The sequence below is a fragment of the Ischnura elegans genome, chromosome 3, assembly GCF_921293095.1.
Source record: "Ischnura elegans chromosome 3, ioIscEleg1.1, whole genome shotgun sequence".
Classification (NCBI taxonomy): domain Eukaryota; kingdom Metazoa; phylum Arthropoda; class Insecta; order Odonata; family Coenagrionidae; genus Ischnura; species Ischnura elegans.
In genome coordinates, this window is record NC_060248.1 from 55,590,681 (window position 1) to 55,611,489 (window position 20,809).

At 38.5% G+C, this 20,809-nt stretch overlaps 1 protein-coding gene across 2 annotated transcripts; it reads left to right on the top strand.

Moving 5' to 3' along the window:
• The first annotated feature begins 7,634 nt into the window (after positions 1-7,634).
• On the top strand, positions 7,635-19,801 carry LOC124155824 (cytochrome P450 9e2-like). Of its 2 annotated transcripts, none has more exons than XM_046529952.1 (5): positions 7,635-10,465; positions 12,696-13,363; positions 15,281-15,529; positions 18,129-18,404; positions 18,523-18,622. In XM_046529952.1, exons 1-5 carry the CDS (start codon positions 10,188-10,190, stop codon positions 18,531-18,533), a joined length of 1,482 nt encoding a protein of 493 aa, XP_046385908.1. In that variant the 5' UTR covers positions 7,635-10,187; the 3' UTR covers positions 18,534-18,622. The 2 variants fall into 2 exon arrangements, with proteins under 2 accessions (XP_046385908.1, XP_046385907.1); XM_046529951.1 differs by lacking the exon at positions 18,523-18,622 and adding an exon at positions 19,384-19,801 and having other exon boundaries at positions 8,058-10,465.
• Positions 19,802-20,809: the final 1,008 nt, after the last annotated feature.

Consider the following 20,809-nt stretch of genomic DNA (forward strand, 5'->3'; position numbering starts at 1 on the left):
TTCTATTTTCCGTTCGTGCATTCGCTCCAGTTGAGTGGTGACACTGTTCATTTTCGTGTCCATTCTCGTGTTCATACATCAAGGCATTAACTCGTACGGGTTAATGTACCGTGTAAACAGGCCTTAAGGTTGTCTTGACGCACCTCTTCACCAAATTCTCCTATCAGCTAATCTTTTACCACCCACGTATTTCTTCTCTTTCACATCCTTCTTTACCTGCTCTATATATTTTGTTCGAGGTCTTTCTTTTCCGTTCTTGCCACCTACTTGTCTCTCGACGATTGTTTTCATCACGCCAACATGTCTCAAAATATGGCCTAAGTATGGTTTTTCCGTCTTCCAATCAATTTTTTCATGCTTCTCCTCTTTTCTAGTACTCTTCTTATAGCTTCCTCATTACTAACTCGGTCAATCCATTTGATCTTTATTGTTCTTCTGTAACAAGACATTAAGATGGCCTCACCCCCTGATTTCGCCGCTGCTGTCATTGTCCATGAGTAACTTCGGTAGAAGAGCATACATCAGTTCCAAGTTCTGATAATTGTTTCCTTCCTTATAAGTTTAAGTTTTCCGCTGTAAGTCGATCATTGTAGCAGTATCGTTACAAAAATAGAAAACTAATTTAACGCGAGTAAGCACTGAATTTTTTAAATTAAATGAATGCACCCTCTCATAAAATCTCGGAATATTTACGTTCGTTAGTGGTCCTTCTCCAGTTCTAATTCTGTAACGATACTCCGACAACGATAAAAAACCGGAGAAGGACCACCAACGAAAGTAAATATTCCGAGATTTTAAGAAAGGTCACGTTTATAAATTTAAAAAATTATTTTTTTTATGAATGAACGTAAAAATTCATTCAATTTTCACTCGCATTAATTGATGTTCGTTCCGCAACGACGTGGTATTTTTACTTAAAAACTACTATAGCGACTTATTTACGACTTAAAATAATAAAAAACACTTGAAACAGGAAGAAAAACGTGAAAGTCACACAATCAGGAAAACAATGAGAACAAGAATTTTATCTAGCCTTGCAAGTACGCAAGCGGAATAGATCATATCAATGAAGAGTTTATTTCTTACTATTCATAACTTTTCACCGCCTTTGCAAGAAGAGTTCGGTAAAGCTGGTTTCCGTGATAAAAATATGGTTCTCGTCGCTGCGATTACAATTATATTCATGGAATTGCATAAGAGAGCTTTGAGCATGGCCTCCAGAATGAAATAAATATTTTTTGTCACACAGGTTTTTTCTCTACCAACCCGCTGTCTAACCAATTCCGAAATATCACTAGGCTCTCATAAATGAAAAATAAGTTTCTGGAAATAATTCAAATAGGACATAATAATTCTTTATTTCTCAATTTAATCGTTCCTAAAAATGATATTGATAATAATTAACTGACCTTCATTCTCAAAATTGTGGGCACAGTGCTTGGTATATGTTTCTTCAATTGAAAGGTTCCCAAAACCTTGAAGAATAGGAAATAAGCATATGAAGAAAGTACCATGATGGACGCAGAACATGATACGATTGAGATACCACGAGTAATACCACTTTTCCATAGTGATTTTTTCTATGAGAACTTTGCAATTTCATGCTTTTACTCATTGCGCAGTAGAGCTGTGTCCTTCACGAATGAATCGTTCAAAATTAATGATTCAAGGGCATGAACCGAATGAATTGAATCTACGTTTTCCACTCAATTCGTTCAAAATGAACTATTTGATGGAAGATTCAAATCCGCCGAATCCCAATCGTTCAAAATGAACGATGGAAGATTCAAATCCTCCAAATCCAAATCGTTCAATGAGAACGATTTGAATTCGGCTTGACTGCGTTGATGCTACCCATGAAAGATGGTGAATCATCGTTAGATCCTGACGAATGGCCATACAGGTTGGCAATAAAAATGAATAGGGTAGTTTCCTTCATCAAAGAAAACAAAAGGCATTGATGGCGATTCGTTACCCACCATTAGTGTATTCATAATACACAAATTATTTGGTTTTTGAAATACCGGTTTAGACGAATGGCAAGGGTCAAATTTTAACCTCATTTGAAAAAGGCCAGATTGGCGCCCATGCGATTCCACTCCACGTGACGTCACAGGGACCTAGTTTCTACACGAGAGGATAGGAGTTATGCATCGTCAGAGGCTACCAATGCATGCATGAGGCACAGAGCTCAGGGAAACATGTCTTAATAATCACCTATTAAAACTGGCTAAGGTCGGAAAGTTTTCTTCGCTTGATAAGGTATTAATAAACCTTTTTTAAGCCATGCGCTACCAGACAGGAAGGTACTCAGCTACCCGTTAGCATCCTGCGTCCTATCAGCGCTCAGAGCCTCGATCAAGGTCACCTACCAGGCGGGAGGGGGAACCAGAAATTCGTCGCACGGACTTTTTCCCTTCATTCCTACTTACGCGTCGCGTTTTCGCGCGCTTGAAATTTTTCACTTTTCATTTGATCGCGAAAAATAGATATCGTCATTTAAAAATCTAAAAGCGTGAAATACGTACTCCAGGAGTAATAATCTTTCGATTTAGGCAATAAAAAAATAATAGGAAACCACCCTATTCTTCACTATAATTACTATTGATTTTACTCGTCGGAATATGCGGTACGTATTACAGTGTTACGGGATAAATATGCACTGATTTCTAAGAATGTGATAAGGCTTTTTCACGGAGTAATCAGTAATATAAGTATTCTTCTAACAGTAGCAGTGAAATGAAATTTCTTGAGGCATGGGATTTTTTTATATGGAATTAATACGAATCCTTCACTTTCTCAATTAAATGTTTCAATAAGGAAGAAAGTCTTTGAGAAACAGTTGAATGAAATGGAACAATTAAGATGTCATTAATCAGACGGATTGAACTTAGTTATTTACATTAAGAGTAATTGCGTGTCAAATTAATTTATCGTGGACAACTAATTTCGTATAGCATAACAGTCAGATAAATCGAAGAGGTTTTAAAATCTGAAAGCAATTTATTAGAGATACCTTTAAAATGAAAATTAATAATCACTGCGGATTGCTATCCGTCATAGTATTTGACAGATCCTCATGAATTCAAGCATGATTAATACATTACACATGCATATAATGTATTCTCCATGGATTCAAGATTCACACAGATTCACGATGCAGATGGATTCGACATTCATATGGATCCGATAATTGCATGGATTCGATATTCACATGAATTCGAGATTCCCACGGTTCATTCGGTTCATTATGAATGATTTAAAGGACCGATTCATTGCCACGAATCAAATCCCATGAACCGAATCCACCAAATGAACCGAAATTCCCACCTCTATTGCGCAGTACCGTCAAAGTTAGTAAACACAGGAAAATGATAATTTGAGTCCAATGTGTTCCAGTGTCTAGCACCATTACGCTTTTTATGGCCTTAGTCCGATGACAGGGCAATTTGGAGACGGAGGAAACAGCAATTGGACGGACAAAAACGATGACTCTACCTAACTCGATGCTTAACTTCGCTGACAAAGTGAAAATTCATCAACACATGTGCACAAGCCCAAGAACTCGGAGAAAAAGAGCTTCCACGCAAGATATTATCTCTTTAAGTGGCGTGACTAGAAATATACATTTGGGAGGGATGGAATGGCGACCCCTCCCACCCAGGCAAAATCTGGTAAAATTTTTCAAAAATGACATGCCTGGAAATACATTTTACATCATTTTTGGCACAAAGAAATTAACTTTAAGCAGATGTAGTAATGGTGTGTCAAAACTAGACAATAGTTTTAAATAAATATTTTTATTTCTCTGAGGTTTGGGGGGGGGATCTATCTCCTAATCTCACCCCCCATACCTCAAAGTTACGCCACTGATTTCTTTAGAGTCGGATAAATGTTCAAAAAGAAAATAAAAAGACTAAGAACGAAGGTTCGGCTAACGGAGGGTTGGATACGTAAGGCTAGTTCGGGCCAGAGACGCCTCAATTAAGCTATAACTTACGCAACTGGCTCGCAACTATAGGTCAGACGTGTGATCCGAGATTATTACGAACACGACCGTGGAGCAATGGTGCTCAAATCTAAAGCGGTTGTTAAACCCAACGCTCCGCTCGCATGGGAAGTTCATTGAATTGACCTTGTGCACGGTTCCAGGCGAGAAAACTTTCTCCCGCCTCACGCATGGCGACACATGAAAAATCGACGACAAGGCCTGAGGATCCAATTTTTGCGCCTCGAATTTACTACGCAATCGAACATAGTCGGCTAAACATGAACTAAAACTCACAAAATGGAGAAAAAAGGATCCTATAAAACAAAAGAAGGCTCATATAAATGCACATGATTTGCCAGGCATAAAAAATACCTACAAATCATCGCCCGTCAGATTTGAATTTAATACGTAATCGGGCATAGTCAGGTAAATACGAAATACAGCTCGAAAACGCGAGACAAGGATCCTATAAAATAAAGGTAGTTGTATAGAAATGCACATTATTGGTCATACATAAAAAATACCTTGAAATTATCGCCCGCCAGATAGTCGCCTGAAGCTACGTTGGGATGTATTTTTGCACCGATAAGGAAGATTACCCAGAGTGAAAATGATTTTAAACTTCCACGTTGTGAGAGATAAAATTCATTTTCAGCCACATCATTTTTTAGTAACACGATTTCCGTAATAAACTCGAAAGAAAGAATTTTTGCTTCTTCGATGACAATTATTTCACAGAAGCCTGCGATATAATTGCCATCGTATCACTTTATTAAAAATCAAAATAGTAATTTACGATGTTAGCTGCATAATCCTATCCGTGTATTTGCTAAAAATATATTCCGTTCGGCACAAACTTAGTCCGTAATTTTAAACAATGACAGAAATATCATGTCAATTGCATTCAAGCACTAGTCTCATGGAATGACGCTCATGACGCTCAAAAATGTTCCTCACGTACACTCAAAACTTATGCACAAAAATGGAGCCAAAGATGGAGATGATAGCCATAAAGATGAGAACTTGAGCTGAAAACATAAGCGAACGCATGAGAATGTGATCCGAAAAACAGTTTGCCGAGGTCACCCCGAGATAAACAGACATAAGCCCTTCAACTAGAACGCGGTCGGGCTCAAGAAAAGCGAAAGGGGAAGCGTTAATGGTGTGATGGCGACGACAATAATAGCGATATCGAAACGCGTGTGTAACTCCCACATGCCGCAAACCCACGACGCTCTATGTCATAACGACCGCCTGTCAAGGCCAGCAGACAAGATTTAATCAGCAACTCTGGCGAGTGATTTACAAATAATACGCCGTCGAGAAGAGCGTACTTAGCGCCTGCCCATTATGGACCCGGAAAACATAAGCGGACGCATGACTATGTTGATCCCAAAAACAGTATTCATGACACTTTTTTCGATTGATTGAAACGAATATTTCAGACGCACATGCGTGAACTTTTGCGCCATGAAAATACTACGCTCGACGAGTCACATCAAAATTAATTTCGATGGAAATCACGGTAATATTTCTGAAATATTGCAATGCATGTGGAAATCAAGAAATAGAGAAATTAATAATTAAGAGAAGAATTAGAAAACATTAAAGCTAAAAAATATTTAGAAATAACGTCACATATCTTGAAATAAATAGTTTCCAAGTCGAATTACAACATAATCATGAAAAAATAAATAACAGAGTAAGTACAATGTAATTACTTTTACTACTCACCAAAAATTAATTATTACATGCCATGAACTGACAGTGGTTAACGTAAGAGCAGAAGAGGAAACCCTGAACTGATACAGTACTCATGGGAATCGTTCCTACGACGATAATCTTAAAAAAATAAAGGATGTTTGTATTTTGCATGTTCCATGAATTAACTCACTCATTTCGCCTGCCACGCATCGCACGTAATTGATTTTCAGATGATATTTTCCTTTTAAAATCATACATAATTATTATTACTATACAGAAATTTTGCTATTTTTCAGGTGGCAAGAGGTAATACGTAATGAAAATATTAATATAGAATTACAAATAAAAACACCTCACTGGTCCTCTAGTCATCACTCCACATGTTGCATGTGCCCATGAAGACGATACTCAGCGAGCATATCGTTACTTAGATCTTACCAGGAAGAAAACATCATTAGCTATAAAACATTATTAAATTTTTCTCCATTTTTATGATTGAAGGCTGGTTACTAACCCATTACCTCCCGGTGATCTCAAATGAGACGAAATAAACATTAACAGATTTCAGGCGAAAGCTAGTATATCAATCTTAAAAAGCAAAAAAAATCAAAATCTTATGTGTATATCAAAGATATATAGCTAAAATTTATAGCGTGGAGTTAAGATATGAAACTATACAGACGAATAATTCCGATATCTGTTAATGTTTAAGTGATTATATACGAGGGCGTGAGAAGCCAAGGGGTAAAAGTGATTTTTCTAAATCTAAAGGGTTAGGTACAGAAATTAGGCAAACTTTAAAACGAGATCAACTAGATATAGTTAGCTGGGCAATTTATTTTCCACTCGATATCAGCACAGAACAGAGACTCGATCGTATCTATTGGCCACCACGTTTTTTGTACATTTCTTTTATCAATATCTGTGCCTAACTCTATTTATAAAGATAATCACTTACATTCATTCGCTTCTCAACCCTTTCCATGAAATCAACGAGAAGTAATGGGTTAAACAAACTGTAGTGAATGAAGGAAGAGACTTCACATAGCTGACTTGGAGCTGGATTCTAAAATGCATGCAGCACGAAGGGAGATCTTTCAGAGGACTGTATCTAAAAATATTTCTATTATGAATACCGAAGATGGTTGGGCAATATTAGGTGTTTATAGAGCGCAAGAGAAACAAGTGTCGATCAAAAGATGGATTTTCCAAGAGGGCGGTAGAAAGGAAGTATCACTCCATCCACTCCACCCCGCAGATAGCGTGGTTTATTCTGGGAAAGCGAGGGAGGCGAACTTGCGAGCGCCGTGACCTCGCCTCTGAACGGAATTACATGTACGGCTACAAACTATTCCGCAAGCAGCCTCAAAGGGCAGGAGGTGCAAAGGACAGCGAAAACGAGTACCCAGGGCCGGCTAGCAGGGTTTCTGTCCTAAGGGCAGAAACCCTGCTAGCCGGGTTAATAATAATAATAATATAATAATATAATCGGGTCTTTAACAGCATTAATTTTACTATATGTCACCGTGAAATGTGGATCGTTCTAACGCCAGCGTCGCGACTTTTGTAAAACCATACACGTGGTGGGTGATGACACAGAAAAACGGGAGGGGGTTCCATGGTTCTTCCCACGTGTCGTTATTTTACAGTTATGACTAGAGTCCTTCTTCCAACGTGGGTTCCCCACATCCCGTAGTTGTATCTTTCCCCATTGTCTCTACTCTGTACGCCTGTTCCCACCCCCTTCTTCAAAGATGTCAAATACTCCCCAACCCACTTTCTCAAGAGTATAAAGGTGATTTTCAAATGTTTTGCAGTGTCTTGTACCAGATGATGGCTCAGTGAGCCGACGCGTCGGACGCAGTAAAAAATGTTGTGGAAAAGTGCTACGATCTTTTATTTACTTAAATATGTCTAACTTCCACCAATTGAAGCCTGAATCTGTTGAACTTATTAATGGTAAATGTGATATTTAAAAAAAGCAGGACTTTACCTGCGATGTGATGGGTAAAAAAGGAACAGGTAGTTCGACAGCATCTAATTTATCTTCATTGAATGAAGGGTAAAATCAGAGTAAGTGGTAAAACGTTTCTTTTTTCACTTTCCTTTAAAATTAAGTTAGTTCAGTAAGAATCACGACAAACCAATACTTCTAAATCGATCCTCCCTGGGGAGTTAGAAATCTTAAATGCACCCTTGCTAATAATAAGTTAATAAAACGCGCTGGGCCGTTTTGCGAACTCATGGTCATCGCTTCCCCGCTGCATCTCCTCTCCCATGAGCTGCGTACGTGACGCATTTGGACCAATTGATCAAGTATGGCATACGATATGCAACCGACGCGACCGCGAGAGGTCGTAACTTTTCATAAAATGGATATAACGCGTCGTGGTTGATAACGTGAGTTATAGTTCCTGCCCCTCCGCTTGCACAATGGCCACTGACAAGAGCTAAGTTTCGGGAACGAGGTCTCCAATTTTGGCGCATGGTCCTTCATTAGCAAGACGAGCTTCTATTACCTGAAGGGGAGCTAAATGGGCGTCGAGCCTTTTGGGATGCTGTGATCACTTGGTATAAATGCTGGGCTCGGGACCGGAGGGCCCCGTTAAAAACCTGGGCGAAACTTCAAAATATGGTCTCCAATTACGTAATAATAATTTCCGAATATCCGAGCGTGATGAAGTGGAATTTTCCCATTTTGGAATAGACACTCGTGATTTCCCACAATTATTAAATTTATTGCGACGTATTTCTGCAGGGAAACAATCATCATGTTAATGTTAGTGATTGTGATTGTGAATTAGTCGATAAAAAAAGGAGTTTCTGAACAGAACTTCGATATCGATTGAAACGTAGCATGTGTAAGATAACCCAACAAGACGCTCGTGTCACAAATTATGACAAAATAAGACGATTTTGGTAAGAGGCCCGTGAATACTATAGCAAGAAAAGCTAAAATCAGCCGCTGCCTGGAGGATGCCCAGGCAAATGGAGACGTTAGCTTGTTCAAATATTTCGAGACTTTGCGGACTAATCAAGCACGAAGCAAGGTAAACAAAAATAAAACAAATTCTTGGGTACAAAAAAGATGCTGTTAATTGTAAAAGCAAATAAAATAGATTCAGACCACATGTGAAATAAATTCCTCGAGCTAAAGCAATATATTTCTCACTATCCCTACCTGATTACTGCAAGGATACCATATAACTGAATCCAGAGTGATACATCGGTACATAAAATCTATTTCTAAATTCCTCTCATCAATGCACTTGCACCTTGAAATCGCACGATTTTCATTGGACGTAACAATGGTATATTACTGAATTTTATTTAGATAAAAGTAAATGAAATTATAGCCTTAAATCAAATATTTATAAAACAAGAGCCTTATAACAACAAAAAGCCACTACACCTACAACTGGATGTATTTATTTGTTGTCAGTTTTGTCTGCTTCTGGAAAACGGTACGAACTGAGAGGTCACCAGCACTACGACGTGAGGATAATTTGGACATCGGAAAGCTTCATAATTGTCCACAATTCACAATTACTGTTCATGAGTATCACTATCATATCGTAGTAAGATAAGTCTCACATTTGAATTGATATTTTCAGTCGTATACGATGTGTGCTCGATAAAATTCTTCTTTTCATCAGCTACCCAAATCTACGCTACACAGCAGTTACAAAATTGAACTTCGTGCTTTTAAAACTCTTTGGTAGCGTATCGCTGATATTTTATCTTCACAAATATATCATATCTCTTCAGCTCTGATTGATCTAGGCTTCCGTTTTCGCAGGAGAGACTTATATCCATTTCTTCCTTGAATTGTGCGAAAATTCCAATCGTTCTCTCGAACAAATACCTCGAATTCCTCTCTCAATCACGTTTGTGTAGCACGTAAAAGCAATAAAGTTACATCGGCAAATACTTATTAATCAAATCAATGTACCAGTATCCGAAATAAAGATTTAGTTACAATGATCAGCCTGCGATGATAACATACTACAATGACGATTGGAGAGCTAGCCATCGGATAAGTAAACCAATTATACTGTAGTTACCACCACAATACTAAGAATTCAGAAGGGAAAATAAAATCTTTCGTCATAATTTAAGGAGTAAGAAGAGGTAAAAGCAAACCATTTAGTACCAAACGGCCGCTCCTTCCCGTGATGCACCTGAGATTATCTATCATGTGGCGGATCGAGGTGCATTGAAAACTCTTGCCAATGTAAGCGTTCTCATCGCTAAATGCTTATCGTGAACACAACGTTGGAGGACACAAATCCTTGAGAAGATAAGCTCGTTACGACCAACAGGTAAATATCGAAGTTTGTCCAAGCGGTGAGGGGCTACGTGGATTTCACACGACTGTGAATGAAGGGAGAGGAAGAAAACAAACAGGCGTGCACGAAAAAACAGAAAAAAATTGACGACGAGGAGGGACTCCCAAGTGAAAATCCGAGGAAAGCAAGGTTATTATAGTATCATGATGCCAAAGAGTTCTTCCATTCCGTCTCGTGTGGCAGCCATGCTCGCGGCTTGGTTACCGCCGTACTCCTCGCCCGAGTTCCTCGCCATCATCGCTGCGATTAACCTGTACGTCTTCCACCGATTCTACCTCGCGCCCAAACTTTACTGGAGACGCAAGGGCATCCCGTTCGAAAAGTACCGGCCACTGGTCGGCAGTGTCTCTGATGCGGCACTCTCGAAGAAACCCATCGGAGAAGTGTACGCCGACATCTATAACAAGCATGAAGGATTCAGGTGAGTCTTTTGATTTACGTCGAAAATTTGTTCTCCGATTTTAAATTTGTCTTCGAATTTAGTTCATACTCAACACAATATTATCAGAACTAGCTTTTCCTCTAGGATCTCTACATCACTGTAATCTTTGGAGTCAAAAATCATCACTAGTACCTGAAGTCATCAGCGCTATGAGTGACACTGAAGGAACGGTTATTGGTAAAATACCGTAATTTTCCAAGTATAGGAGGCATCATTCGAAGCGAAAATTCGCCAAATTGGTACGGCGTGTATTATATACCACTAAGGCATATATATTCATCATCTTCACGAGTCAAATATCCGAGGATTATTTTGTATGATATGTGGCACAATGTAATGTAAGTCATAAATATTAGTTACATGAAACATAGCAATATTTACACAGGATTTATTTGAGCACGTGTTTTGTTGTTACACCAATGTTAAGTGATTATCTCTCCAAATAAGCCGATTTGTACATTTTGAGAAACTTTCGCGGCAAAGAATAATTCATGAAGATATTTTTTCAATAACGATGAGAATTTTTTCCTGTTTAATCTACATCAACATGCCAACGGGCACTTAAGAATTTTGTTATATTAACGAAACGAGTCGTGCTCAAATAAATTCATGGGAACTTTTGCAACGTTTCATTTAACTAAAATCCGTAGATTGGTTTGTCCCATGTCTCCACTCCGCTCCCCAATCACCTAACCTTTAAATATTTACGTATTTCTTCTTAATTATATCCTTCATAAATTTTCCTAAGTAACTCATCTGCGGCCTTCCTTTCCGTCCACTTGTCCTTCAAGACTTACCTTCATCAGGATAACATGTCCATAGGCGGATTTAGGGAGGTGGCACGGGGGCACGTGCCCCCCCCCCCCGATGCCTAAAAATTAGACAAAAGTTTTTCTACGGTTATCATTGCGTTCGTTTTGTTTTTGCGTATTACGGATCTTTAATCATTTATTTTCATGTTAATAGCTTTCATGTTAAAATAAGGAGAATATTTCGCACAGTAATTGCTGTACCTTGTTTATAATCTTAAGAATGAGAAGAACGTTTGCCTGTCAGGCCCTTTTGCCCACCCAGAAAAAAATCCTGGACCCACCCCTGCGAAAAAGTATCAAGTAAGCGGATTTTTCTTATGTACGGATACAAATATGTTCTTAGATTTTAAATTTGTACTCATATTCAATACAATATAATCAGAAATATCTTTCCATTTAGGATCTTTTACATCCGAGGCGCTAAAATTGGAAGCAATAACATTAATCGCCACGGCAATCTTACACCATCCAAGCAATTCCATTATTTATGGAAGAGTGAAAGCTATTTTGTAAGAACTACTAATAGCCAAATTTACTTGCAATGAAAGATGCTGTGGGTTTCAAACCCCATGAATGGCCCTTTGTTGGCTAACTTATTTTTCCCGTTGGTTTAGTGTTATTCGCATAAGTATATTGCGCTGATTGAGCTCTTGAGAGGAACCTAATATTAGAAAACTATCCTTTTTCTGGTTTGTAATGAAGTAACATTTCTTAGCCATGCATGAATTCCTTCTCAGTACCACTTAATCTTCAGCCTCCAGTACTTTCAGCAATACTTACGGAAATGTAATAAGTATTTATTACGATACCAAGTTTCCTCTCTAAATCGGTCGATTTTTACTTTTTTGGAAACGCCCGTGGCAAAGAATATTTCGCGAAGATGATTTTTTTCCAGATGAGTCAACATCAACAAGTGCTTATGAAAAAGTCAATTTGGACCTGATGATAATGTATTGCCATTTAAATTCTGGCTGTGAAATTTTCTCTAGCAAAACCACAAAAGAGCATTTATTTGTTCGTTTAATTCTCATTTCAATACTTTTCCATTAAACAGAATAATTATTCGAGCAAATAATCGCGGAATAGCCAGATGCGTACCGATACGGCGGCACACATGAGTGCACGTTAAATGTGGATATTCCATAGAGAAAAAAATAATCATTCGCTTTTTCCGGGATCCGAAACTGGGTTCCATAGATCTTAAGAATTCGGAAAATCCCGGTTTCGAATCCCAGTCAATGAAAATGGTGTTTCCTCAGTAGATTTTTCGCACGGTATTTAAGCTTGTTTACCTAACCGATTCGGAAGATTTGAGTTCGAATTCCGGCCAAGGAAAATTATTTTTTCACAAAGAAATTTTCGCGCAGCAACCTACATTTGTTTACCATTCCAAACAGGTTCGTGGGGTTCCACAAGTTCACCCAACCAGCGATCCTCCTCCGGGACCCAGAACTCATCAAAAAGATCATCGTGGACGACTGCCAGACCAATTTCCCAGCGAACGAAGTCACCGGTGATGAATCCCTCGACCCAATGTTCGGACGGCACCTCTTCGCCGTGAGCGGAGATCGTTGGAAGGAACTTCGAGACGCCCTTTCCCCGGGCTTCGCTGCCACCAAACTGCGGGACATATTCAACCTGCTACCGGAAGTCTGCTCGGACCTAAAGGATCATGCGACGCATATACTCAAGGCAAACCGGGGGACCTGGGAGGTGGAGCTGTGGGAATTAAGCACTAACTTCACCACATCGGCAATGTCCACGTTCACACTGGGCGTGTCCTGCGACGCCATGTCGTGCCCCGATACGGAGGTCAGGAAGATGGGGAGGTTGATGCTGGAGCCGACGACCAGTCGGGTCCTCTCCCAACTGATTTTCCTGCAGATACCCTGGTTGGCCAAGTTGCTGAGGATCCCTTTCGTTCCCAGGCGAGTCGCGGAATGGTTCAGGAAGACCGTGTTCGAGGAGGTTTGCAGGAGGGAGCGGGGAAATGTGGAGCGAAAAGATTACATGCAGATGTTCATCCGGCTTTGGAAGGAGGGGAAGCTCCGACCGGGTGATTCGCGTAAGTTTTTGGCCAACATACTTCAATCTCAAATGAGGGAGACGAGAAGCTAGCTAAATAGATTAAGCGAGATCCAGGGGCGGATTCAGCATTAAATTTAGGGGGGAGGGGTCATGGGGGCACCTGGGTCCGGGGAGTATGGAATACGCCCCGGCAGAGAGGGGCGTTCTCCCGTGCAAAATGTTTTGCAGGGAGTGCTACGGTCTATGATAAATACAACTCAAACTACTTTAATAAATAAAAGCGAACAAACTATGTATAAATCCACCAATTTTTTTATGTGGTACTACTAGTTTCGACGCAGCGGCGTCATCATCAGGTACCGCCGCTGCGTCAAAACTAGTAGTACCACATAAATAAATTGGTGGATTTATACATAGTTTGTTCACTTTTATTTATTAGAATGAACCTCCACAAAGCTGAGCCTGTTACGATAGAGATTATCAAACTACTTTCTCGTTTGGGACTTGTAGCCATGAATTTTCATGCATACTCTCTTTACTCCTATACAAAGATAGGAAAAATAAAAAAGTAATAAAAAATTAAAACTTTTGATAAAATTTGGGGAGTTTCGTGACCTCAGTGACCCCACTAATCCGCCTATGGTGAGTTTGCATCCCGGAGGGATGGGTTGAGGGGCGTTATCCAGGGCCTTCGTATTCTTAGGGGTCAGGCCGTCAAGGCCTCTCCTGTCTTCATGATAGCAAGGTTCGGGCCGCTAAGTAAAAGAAGGACCCCAGCCACACTCCTCAACCCACCACTGAGATACGGCCTTACGTAATTCCCTTACTCTGAAAAGCCTGATACTTGTCATGGACCTATTCTTTAATAATTTTTGTATAAAAAAGATTTTTGTGCCTCAATCTATATTGGTTTCTATTACAATCAATAAAAAAGACTACCGCAGAATAAATGTTTTTTATGCATTTTGTGATGACGATTAACTTACGAAAATAACTAAAATAACAATGATAGACAAAAAATGATAAAGAAGTTTTTCTCAAGGAGGAACAAACTAGGGCCAAGTCTTAACGAGATGGACTGATTACACCTACTCGCCGTGGTACAAACCTTTATCTCCTAAAAAAATTAGTAAGGTGACAACGCTGAATTTTGAACGAAGAGTAACAATATATTAAACCTGTGATAATAGGTTATTAAACATGCTATAGATTTCAGCACAATATTCAACATATTTTTAGTAAAATCACGGAGAAATGGCGGAAATAGCTTAAGAACGGGATGAAGGCATTCACAATGGACAGTAAAAAGGGGTCTGATCTCTTAGTGTCATTGGGGATTGGGGTTTCAAAATTATGCTTATGTTAGTATGAATTGTTCTGATCCTTGCATTATGTTAATTTCAATACAACACCTAACTATTACCGCATTACAACCAATTGACAACCCTGGCATCATACCATTTTTAGCAGCTGATAAAGGAACTATAATTAAGTTGTCTGAAGGTTATCAAAAAGATTATGCAACACTACTTGAAAATACTGTAACAAGCTGATGTTGGTAGTCAAAGAATCATACTCAAGTAAGAAAACCATGCCCGAGTAGTCATTTACGCCGATGCCAAGTTTCTTAATATGTTTCCTGACTAAATATACTCTCTCACAAACATCAAAAGTGAATGATGCCAAATTTTCTCCATTTCTTAAGAAATTATTTTAGATACCCAATGAAGGATGAAGTCTAATCTACTCATGGATAACTCAATTGATTTGTTTCTGCGCTAGCGTGAACGAAATATGATATCTACACGTTAAATTAAGAATTAGATTATAATAAAACAACAGATTACAGCTTCAAGGGTCTAGAGTAGCTTTTTATCAGTCTTAACATGTTCCCGTAGTCTAATAGATTTGGTAAAAATAATAGAATGTATTGTCGCATTTTTGTCCCCACCAGAAAAAATCTTCCACGAAAATTTGGAGCCAGAAGACTTGGACGACATCACTGCAGCGGCCTTAGCTTTCTTTGCCGATGGCTCTGTGACCACGGGGACTTTGATTAGCTTTGCTCTATTCGAGCTAGCCCACGACAAAGGACTTCAAGAATCCCTTAGAGGAGAAGTATGGAAAGCAATGGAAAAACATGATGGACATCTGACCTACGATGCCTTAGAGAAAATGAAACTGATGGATATGGTTCTTTATGGTGAGTATCTCATATCCATGCGGAAACAATCAAAAACTGGTGACTAAGCCCACGATATATCATCAAACAAATGCTCAATATACGATAAGAATGACTTTTAAAAAATCTTAGAAAATTATATAAAAATCCACACCTAAATTTCAAATATTAAAAACCTGGCCATACCCATACAAGATAAGTGAGGATTACACCTTAAAATGAAATAGCAGAAAATACTTACGAAAGATATTGCACCAAAAATTCAGCAAAAGTAAATAGTTGCCCCGCGAAAAAAATCTGCCTCTAAGCTTACATGTACGGCACTGTACACCACATGTGAGCGTAAGAGAACCTCAGTTTTGTTTCCATGCTCCTGAAAATGAAAAGAAAATAATTTCTAAAGGGTGCTCAATTCATGGAGAATGAATGACATGCGAGCCCGACCCTATGGTCTCTGTAAGCAGAAAAACGGAACGAACGGAAAGAACCAAATGGACATGGAAGTCAGCCTCTGTTCAGCGCTATGAATTACGTGGAAATAAGAGATTTTGACAAAGGAATCAGAAGCATTGCATTAGCATGTTTGGTATAATCATGTTTTCCGGGCTGCCATCGCGTCGTTTGATATCTGTTTGATTGACGACAGTTTCGCTGTCAAACCCGCGAGCATCTTCAGCTCAGAAATGGAGTTCAATACAGAATTGGCGAGTAAACATTAGGGTGGTAAGAAAAAACTCAAGTTGCAAATGTTGTGTCACTATAGCGCGGAAAAGTTTCTATACGTTAGTACAAGAAAAACAAAAAAAAAAGAATTATTCAAATCGGACGTCATCTTTCGATTCCGCAAAGCACCTAAAAATGACAAAAATGATAATCATTGTTGACAACCCTATATACGTTGATATTAATAATAACCAATACTAATTGTAATAATTTTTTGCTATATTAGCGTAAAAAAATACACATTTTAGTTTCTTGTTTTACTACGAAAGAAACAATTATTTTCATTTTTGTCATTTTTTTTAGGTGCTTTGCGGAATCGGAAGATGACGTCCGATTTCAATAATTCTTTTTTGTTCTTCTTGTACTAAGTTATCGCTATTTTCCGCGCTATAACGACACGAAATTTGTAACTTGAATTTTTTCTTACCACCCTAGTACACATATGTCACAGTGGTGGTAGTGGCAGTCGTTCCTTCGTACCAGTACGGTAATAAAACATGCGAGTCATAACTGTTTCCCTTGTTAAGGCTTAACTCCAACGGTATTAAGAGCCTATTAAGGTGGCTTGCGGGGTGGTATATACATGTTGAATGGGGTCAGTTTTGACCTCCATTCGATGTCAGTGTTTCACCATTTTGTGGTTTCAGCTTGAGTTACTCAGGAATAGTTTACATGTCTTAAACTACGGGATGCAAATTTATAGCGACATGTTTTTAAATTATTTTATAATGATAACTTGAATTTGAACTTTCAAGGATAAGAGGGAATCATTTTCTACCCTTTTCCTTTTTATCTTCAAAAATAAAGAAATAAACATTGATATATATCCGCATTGTCTTTCAGTTTTTTGTTAAATCATCATCCCATTTACTTTGTAGTTAAATTTAAGTTTGGTATTATTAATTACAAAATTGGCATTTTCTTCCTGAAAGAAATTTCTCCCAACTCCCAGAATACTTCTTTTACAGGATAATACGAGTAAAAACATACGTGTTATGAAATTGACAAATGAATAAAAGACGATGTAAGAACCGATAAATGTAAGATACGAACTAAGTTTGTTTGAAATAATTTTACATGCAAGAAATAAAGCCTTATCAACCGCTTAAATTGAGTAAAAAAGAACAAAAAATCAATTTCATCGAGACAAAATAGCCTAGGTTAATATTTGAGCAATAGGATAAAGGAAAAGTTCCTCAGTACGCCAAAAGACCTGTGCTTTTCTACGGTAAAAATTGTTTTACGCATTAAAATTTATTGAAAATTACATGAATACTTTCAAGCTCATTAAATAACTACAGCGATATCATTAAAAACACTACCGCCCTACAATGTAAAAGAAGCTCAGCCCTTCTAGTGTCGCGAAGGACAGGTTTATGGATGGGATGGCAACAGAATTGCTGAGTGAAGGTCAAAGTCAGTTAAGGGCGTATCTTTCCAAATTCATAATGGCCCCAATGAAAAGGTGGGGTCACAATCATGGATATTTATTTTTTTAAATCGTGTTTTCGACTTATATCAATGGTTCACGAATTGACCAATTTTAACTTTCTAAGTCCATATTCCATGAAGTAATTCCAGAGAATATACGCCCCCATTCCCAAAAACCATCAACTGTGCAAAGTCTGGGATTTCTGGGATTGAAAATTTATTTTATGTTCATATGACTAACCCACGTACGAAAATCGCAGTCCCGCCGGGGATACCCTGTAACTGAGAAAACAGGTTTTCAGAGAATAAACTCTCTCATTCCCGAAAACCGTCAACTGCGCAAAGCCGTAAAGTTTCGCCGGGATCTCAAATGTCCAAATCACTACCCTACACAAGTTTCCAAAATATTTACGCAAATAAAATTCCATAATATACCAATCCAACAACTTTTTTTTACCTTTTTCAGAGACACTGCGTCTGTACCCACCGGCTCCTTTCATGACAAGAATGTGCAGTGCGGATTATCACCTCGGAAACCCAAGTGCGGACAACAACGAATACTCCAGCTTTACGCTACAAGCGGGCGTTCCTGTAGTCATTCCTACCTATGGCATTCAGAGGGACCCAACATACTATCCCAATCCGGACGAATTCGACCCGCAAAGATTCTCACCGGAAGCTCGGAAAGAAAGGAACCAGTTCACGTATTACCCATATGGAGAGGGCCCAAGAATTTGCATAGGCAAGTATATTTATGCAATGATCAGAGACGAGACAATATTTAATCTCTGAATTTCATTTTCCCTTCCATTAACTTTATTCTATTTATTTCATGACTGCCACTCTCCTATTTCATGAAGCCATTTTGTGAGAATGAGGCCATTTCATTATGTATTTGCGCTTCATCCCCAAGGTTCGTCCGGATAGAAGAAGATAGAGCTCGTCCCAGACTATCCAAAAATATGTGAATATGGCACATTTCATCTTACTTTTTCCTAATTTTTCAAAAGAAGAAAAATAAAATAACTATGAATATTCCACATGGGTCACTTCCAGATCTCGTTCAAATTTTGCTTGGTGATAGAAAATGGATACCCAAGAGGAGCAGTTTTTGTTTCAGCCGCCAACGCTCAATACTTTTTGAGGCATTAGCGACAGAAAGAACCAGAAAACGCCCATATTTATGCGAATCGCAGCGAAACAAGAAACCCTTTATATACCGTTGCTAGGATGAAGAGCACTGACGCGACGGTGTATTGTTGTGCATCTGGTTGCATGCATTTAGGCGTTTCCCTTGCACATTCCGTCGCTAATATCTCAAAAAATATTGCGCACTGGCAGCTGAGACCAAAACTACACATCATGGGTATCCATTTCCTATCAATTAGAAAAATTTGAAAGAGATGTAATGGTGACTCATTAGGGACTTTCATTGTAAGTTGTTGTGACCGATGGCCGGTAAATAAGAACATACCTATAACTCTCGCATCGATCACCATTTAACACTTTTGAATTTCTAAAAGATACACAACAACATTACTTATCTCCGTGTTAATATAGAAATTTAAACATCTGTAACATTAACATTAGCATAAAAATTTAATCATATTAAAAGTTCAATGGTGTTTCCCACAAAAATAGCCGAAAATTTTTAATTCATCACACCATTTCATTTTGTCACGATTCATCAGTTGACTCAAAACTTTCTTTTCCACTGACAGGTCATCGATTAGGATTTCTGATGGCCAAAGCCGCGATTGCAACGCTGCTACAGAATTTTGAGCTTCATCCTCACGAAAAACAATCCAGAAGTATAAAGCTGGATCCACGTTACTTCATCACGGTGGCTCAAGGTGGACTATGGGTTCGCTTCGAATTCCGCGACTACTGAGTCGAGAGAGCAGCAATGACCAACAGAATCTCAATGCTGTGATGCCACTGAAACCATAGTGACAGCATTACGAAATTCTGCAATGGGAAAGCAAATCCACGGTGAAAATGCCAAACAAGCAATAAAACATAACTATGACAGGTGCTTAAACTGAACTCTTAAGTTCGTGTATTACGTTATAGTAATACATTTTAATGATGGAAATATTTTCTGTAACAATAACAGGGAATAAAAAAATATATAGATTATTTTGGTTGCCGAAATAAATTAAAACAATCCTTGCCTTGAGAATCATCCCACAAAATAAAAGTCGGTAAGATATTCTCTAGATGAATTACATATTATCCATTATGATAAAAACTATCTGAGCAAATTTTCCAATAATTCCTATATACAGACAACAGCCGCAAGACTATTGTACGCCGTTAAGTTTTGCATCGATTGTTTTGCTATCTAAAATCATGCAATAATAACTTCGCCAACAAAACGCAAAATGTAAAAAGCAAAATACAGAATATTTTATTTCTGGATTTCATTACTCAGAAATTAATTTTTTCCCTCGATATTCTTTCGCGTGCATGATTAGAGTTTCAGCTTTGGAGTTAATACTTTACGTAAACTCAGGGGCCTCACAAGTGATTATAATTAGGGGTCATTCCACAAGAGGAATGTGTTATAGTATAGTGAAAGAGAGTATAATTTGGCCGGAAAAATACAGGAATTCACTGCTGAGAGCCTTCCAATTATCACCAATCATTGTGAAAGAAAAGGGTGGGCGAAGGAAACAATTGACGACCAGCCAACTTTCCCACTTCAATAATTCTCTCAGACAAATTGATTGGAGCGATTGCGTGAGAAGGATGACACCCGTCACGAATAAAACCGCAGCAAGGAATAATTCCACGGCTGGTAGGTACCAAGAATCCATAAGTTGAGATACAACAGGGAGACGGTTACAACTTGTACGCTCAGAGGAGAAATCCGGCGGGCACAAGACAAAATTTAACGACAAAGAAGACTAAAAGGTAATACAAATTTTAAAAGTTTTTTTTAACGAAAAATGCAAAACAAAAAATTAATTACAATGAATTTTTTCCCTCAATATTCTTTCGCGTGCATTATAAGAGTTTCACCTTTGGAGTTAATACTTTCATGCGTCGATGCTCAATTTCATTCATTGCTCTCTGTAATTTTCTCCGAAATATTTTAATAAGAAGGTTAATAGACTACCGTTTACCGTTCACGTTATCAGTTAT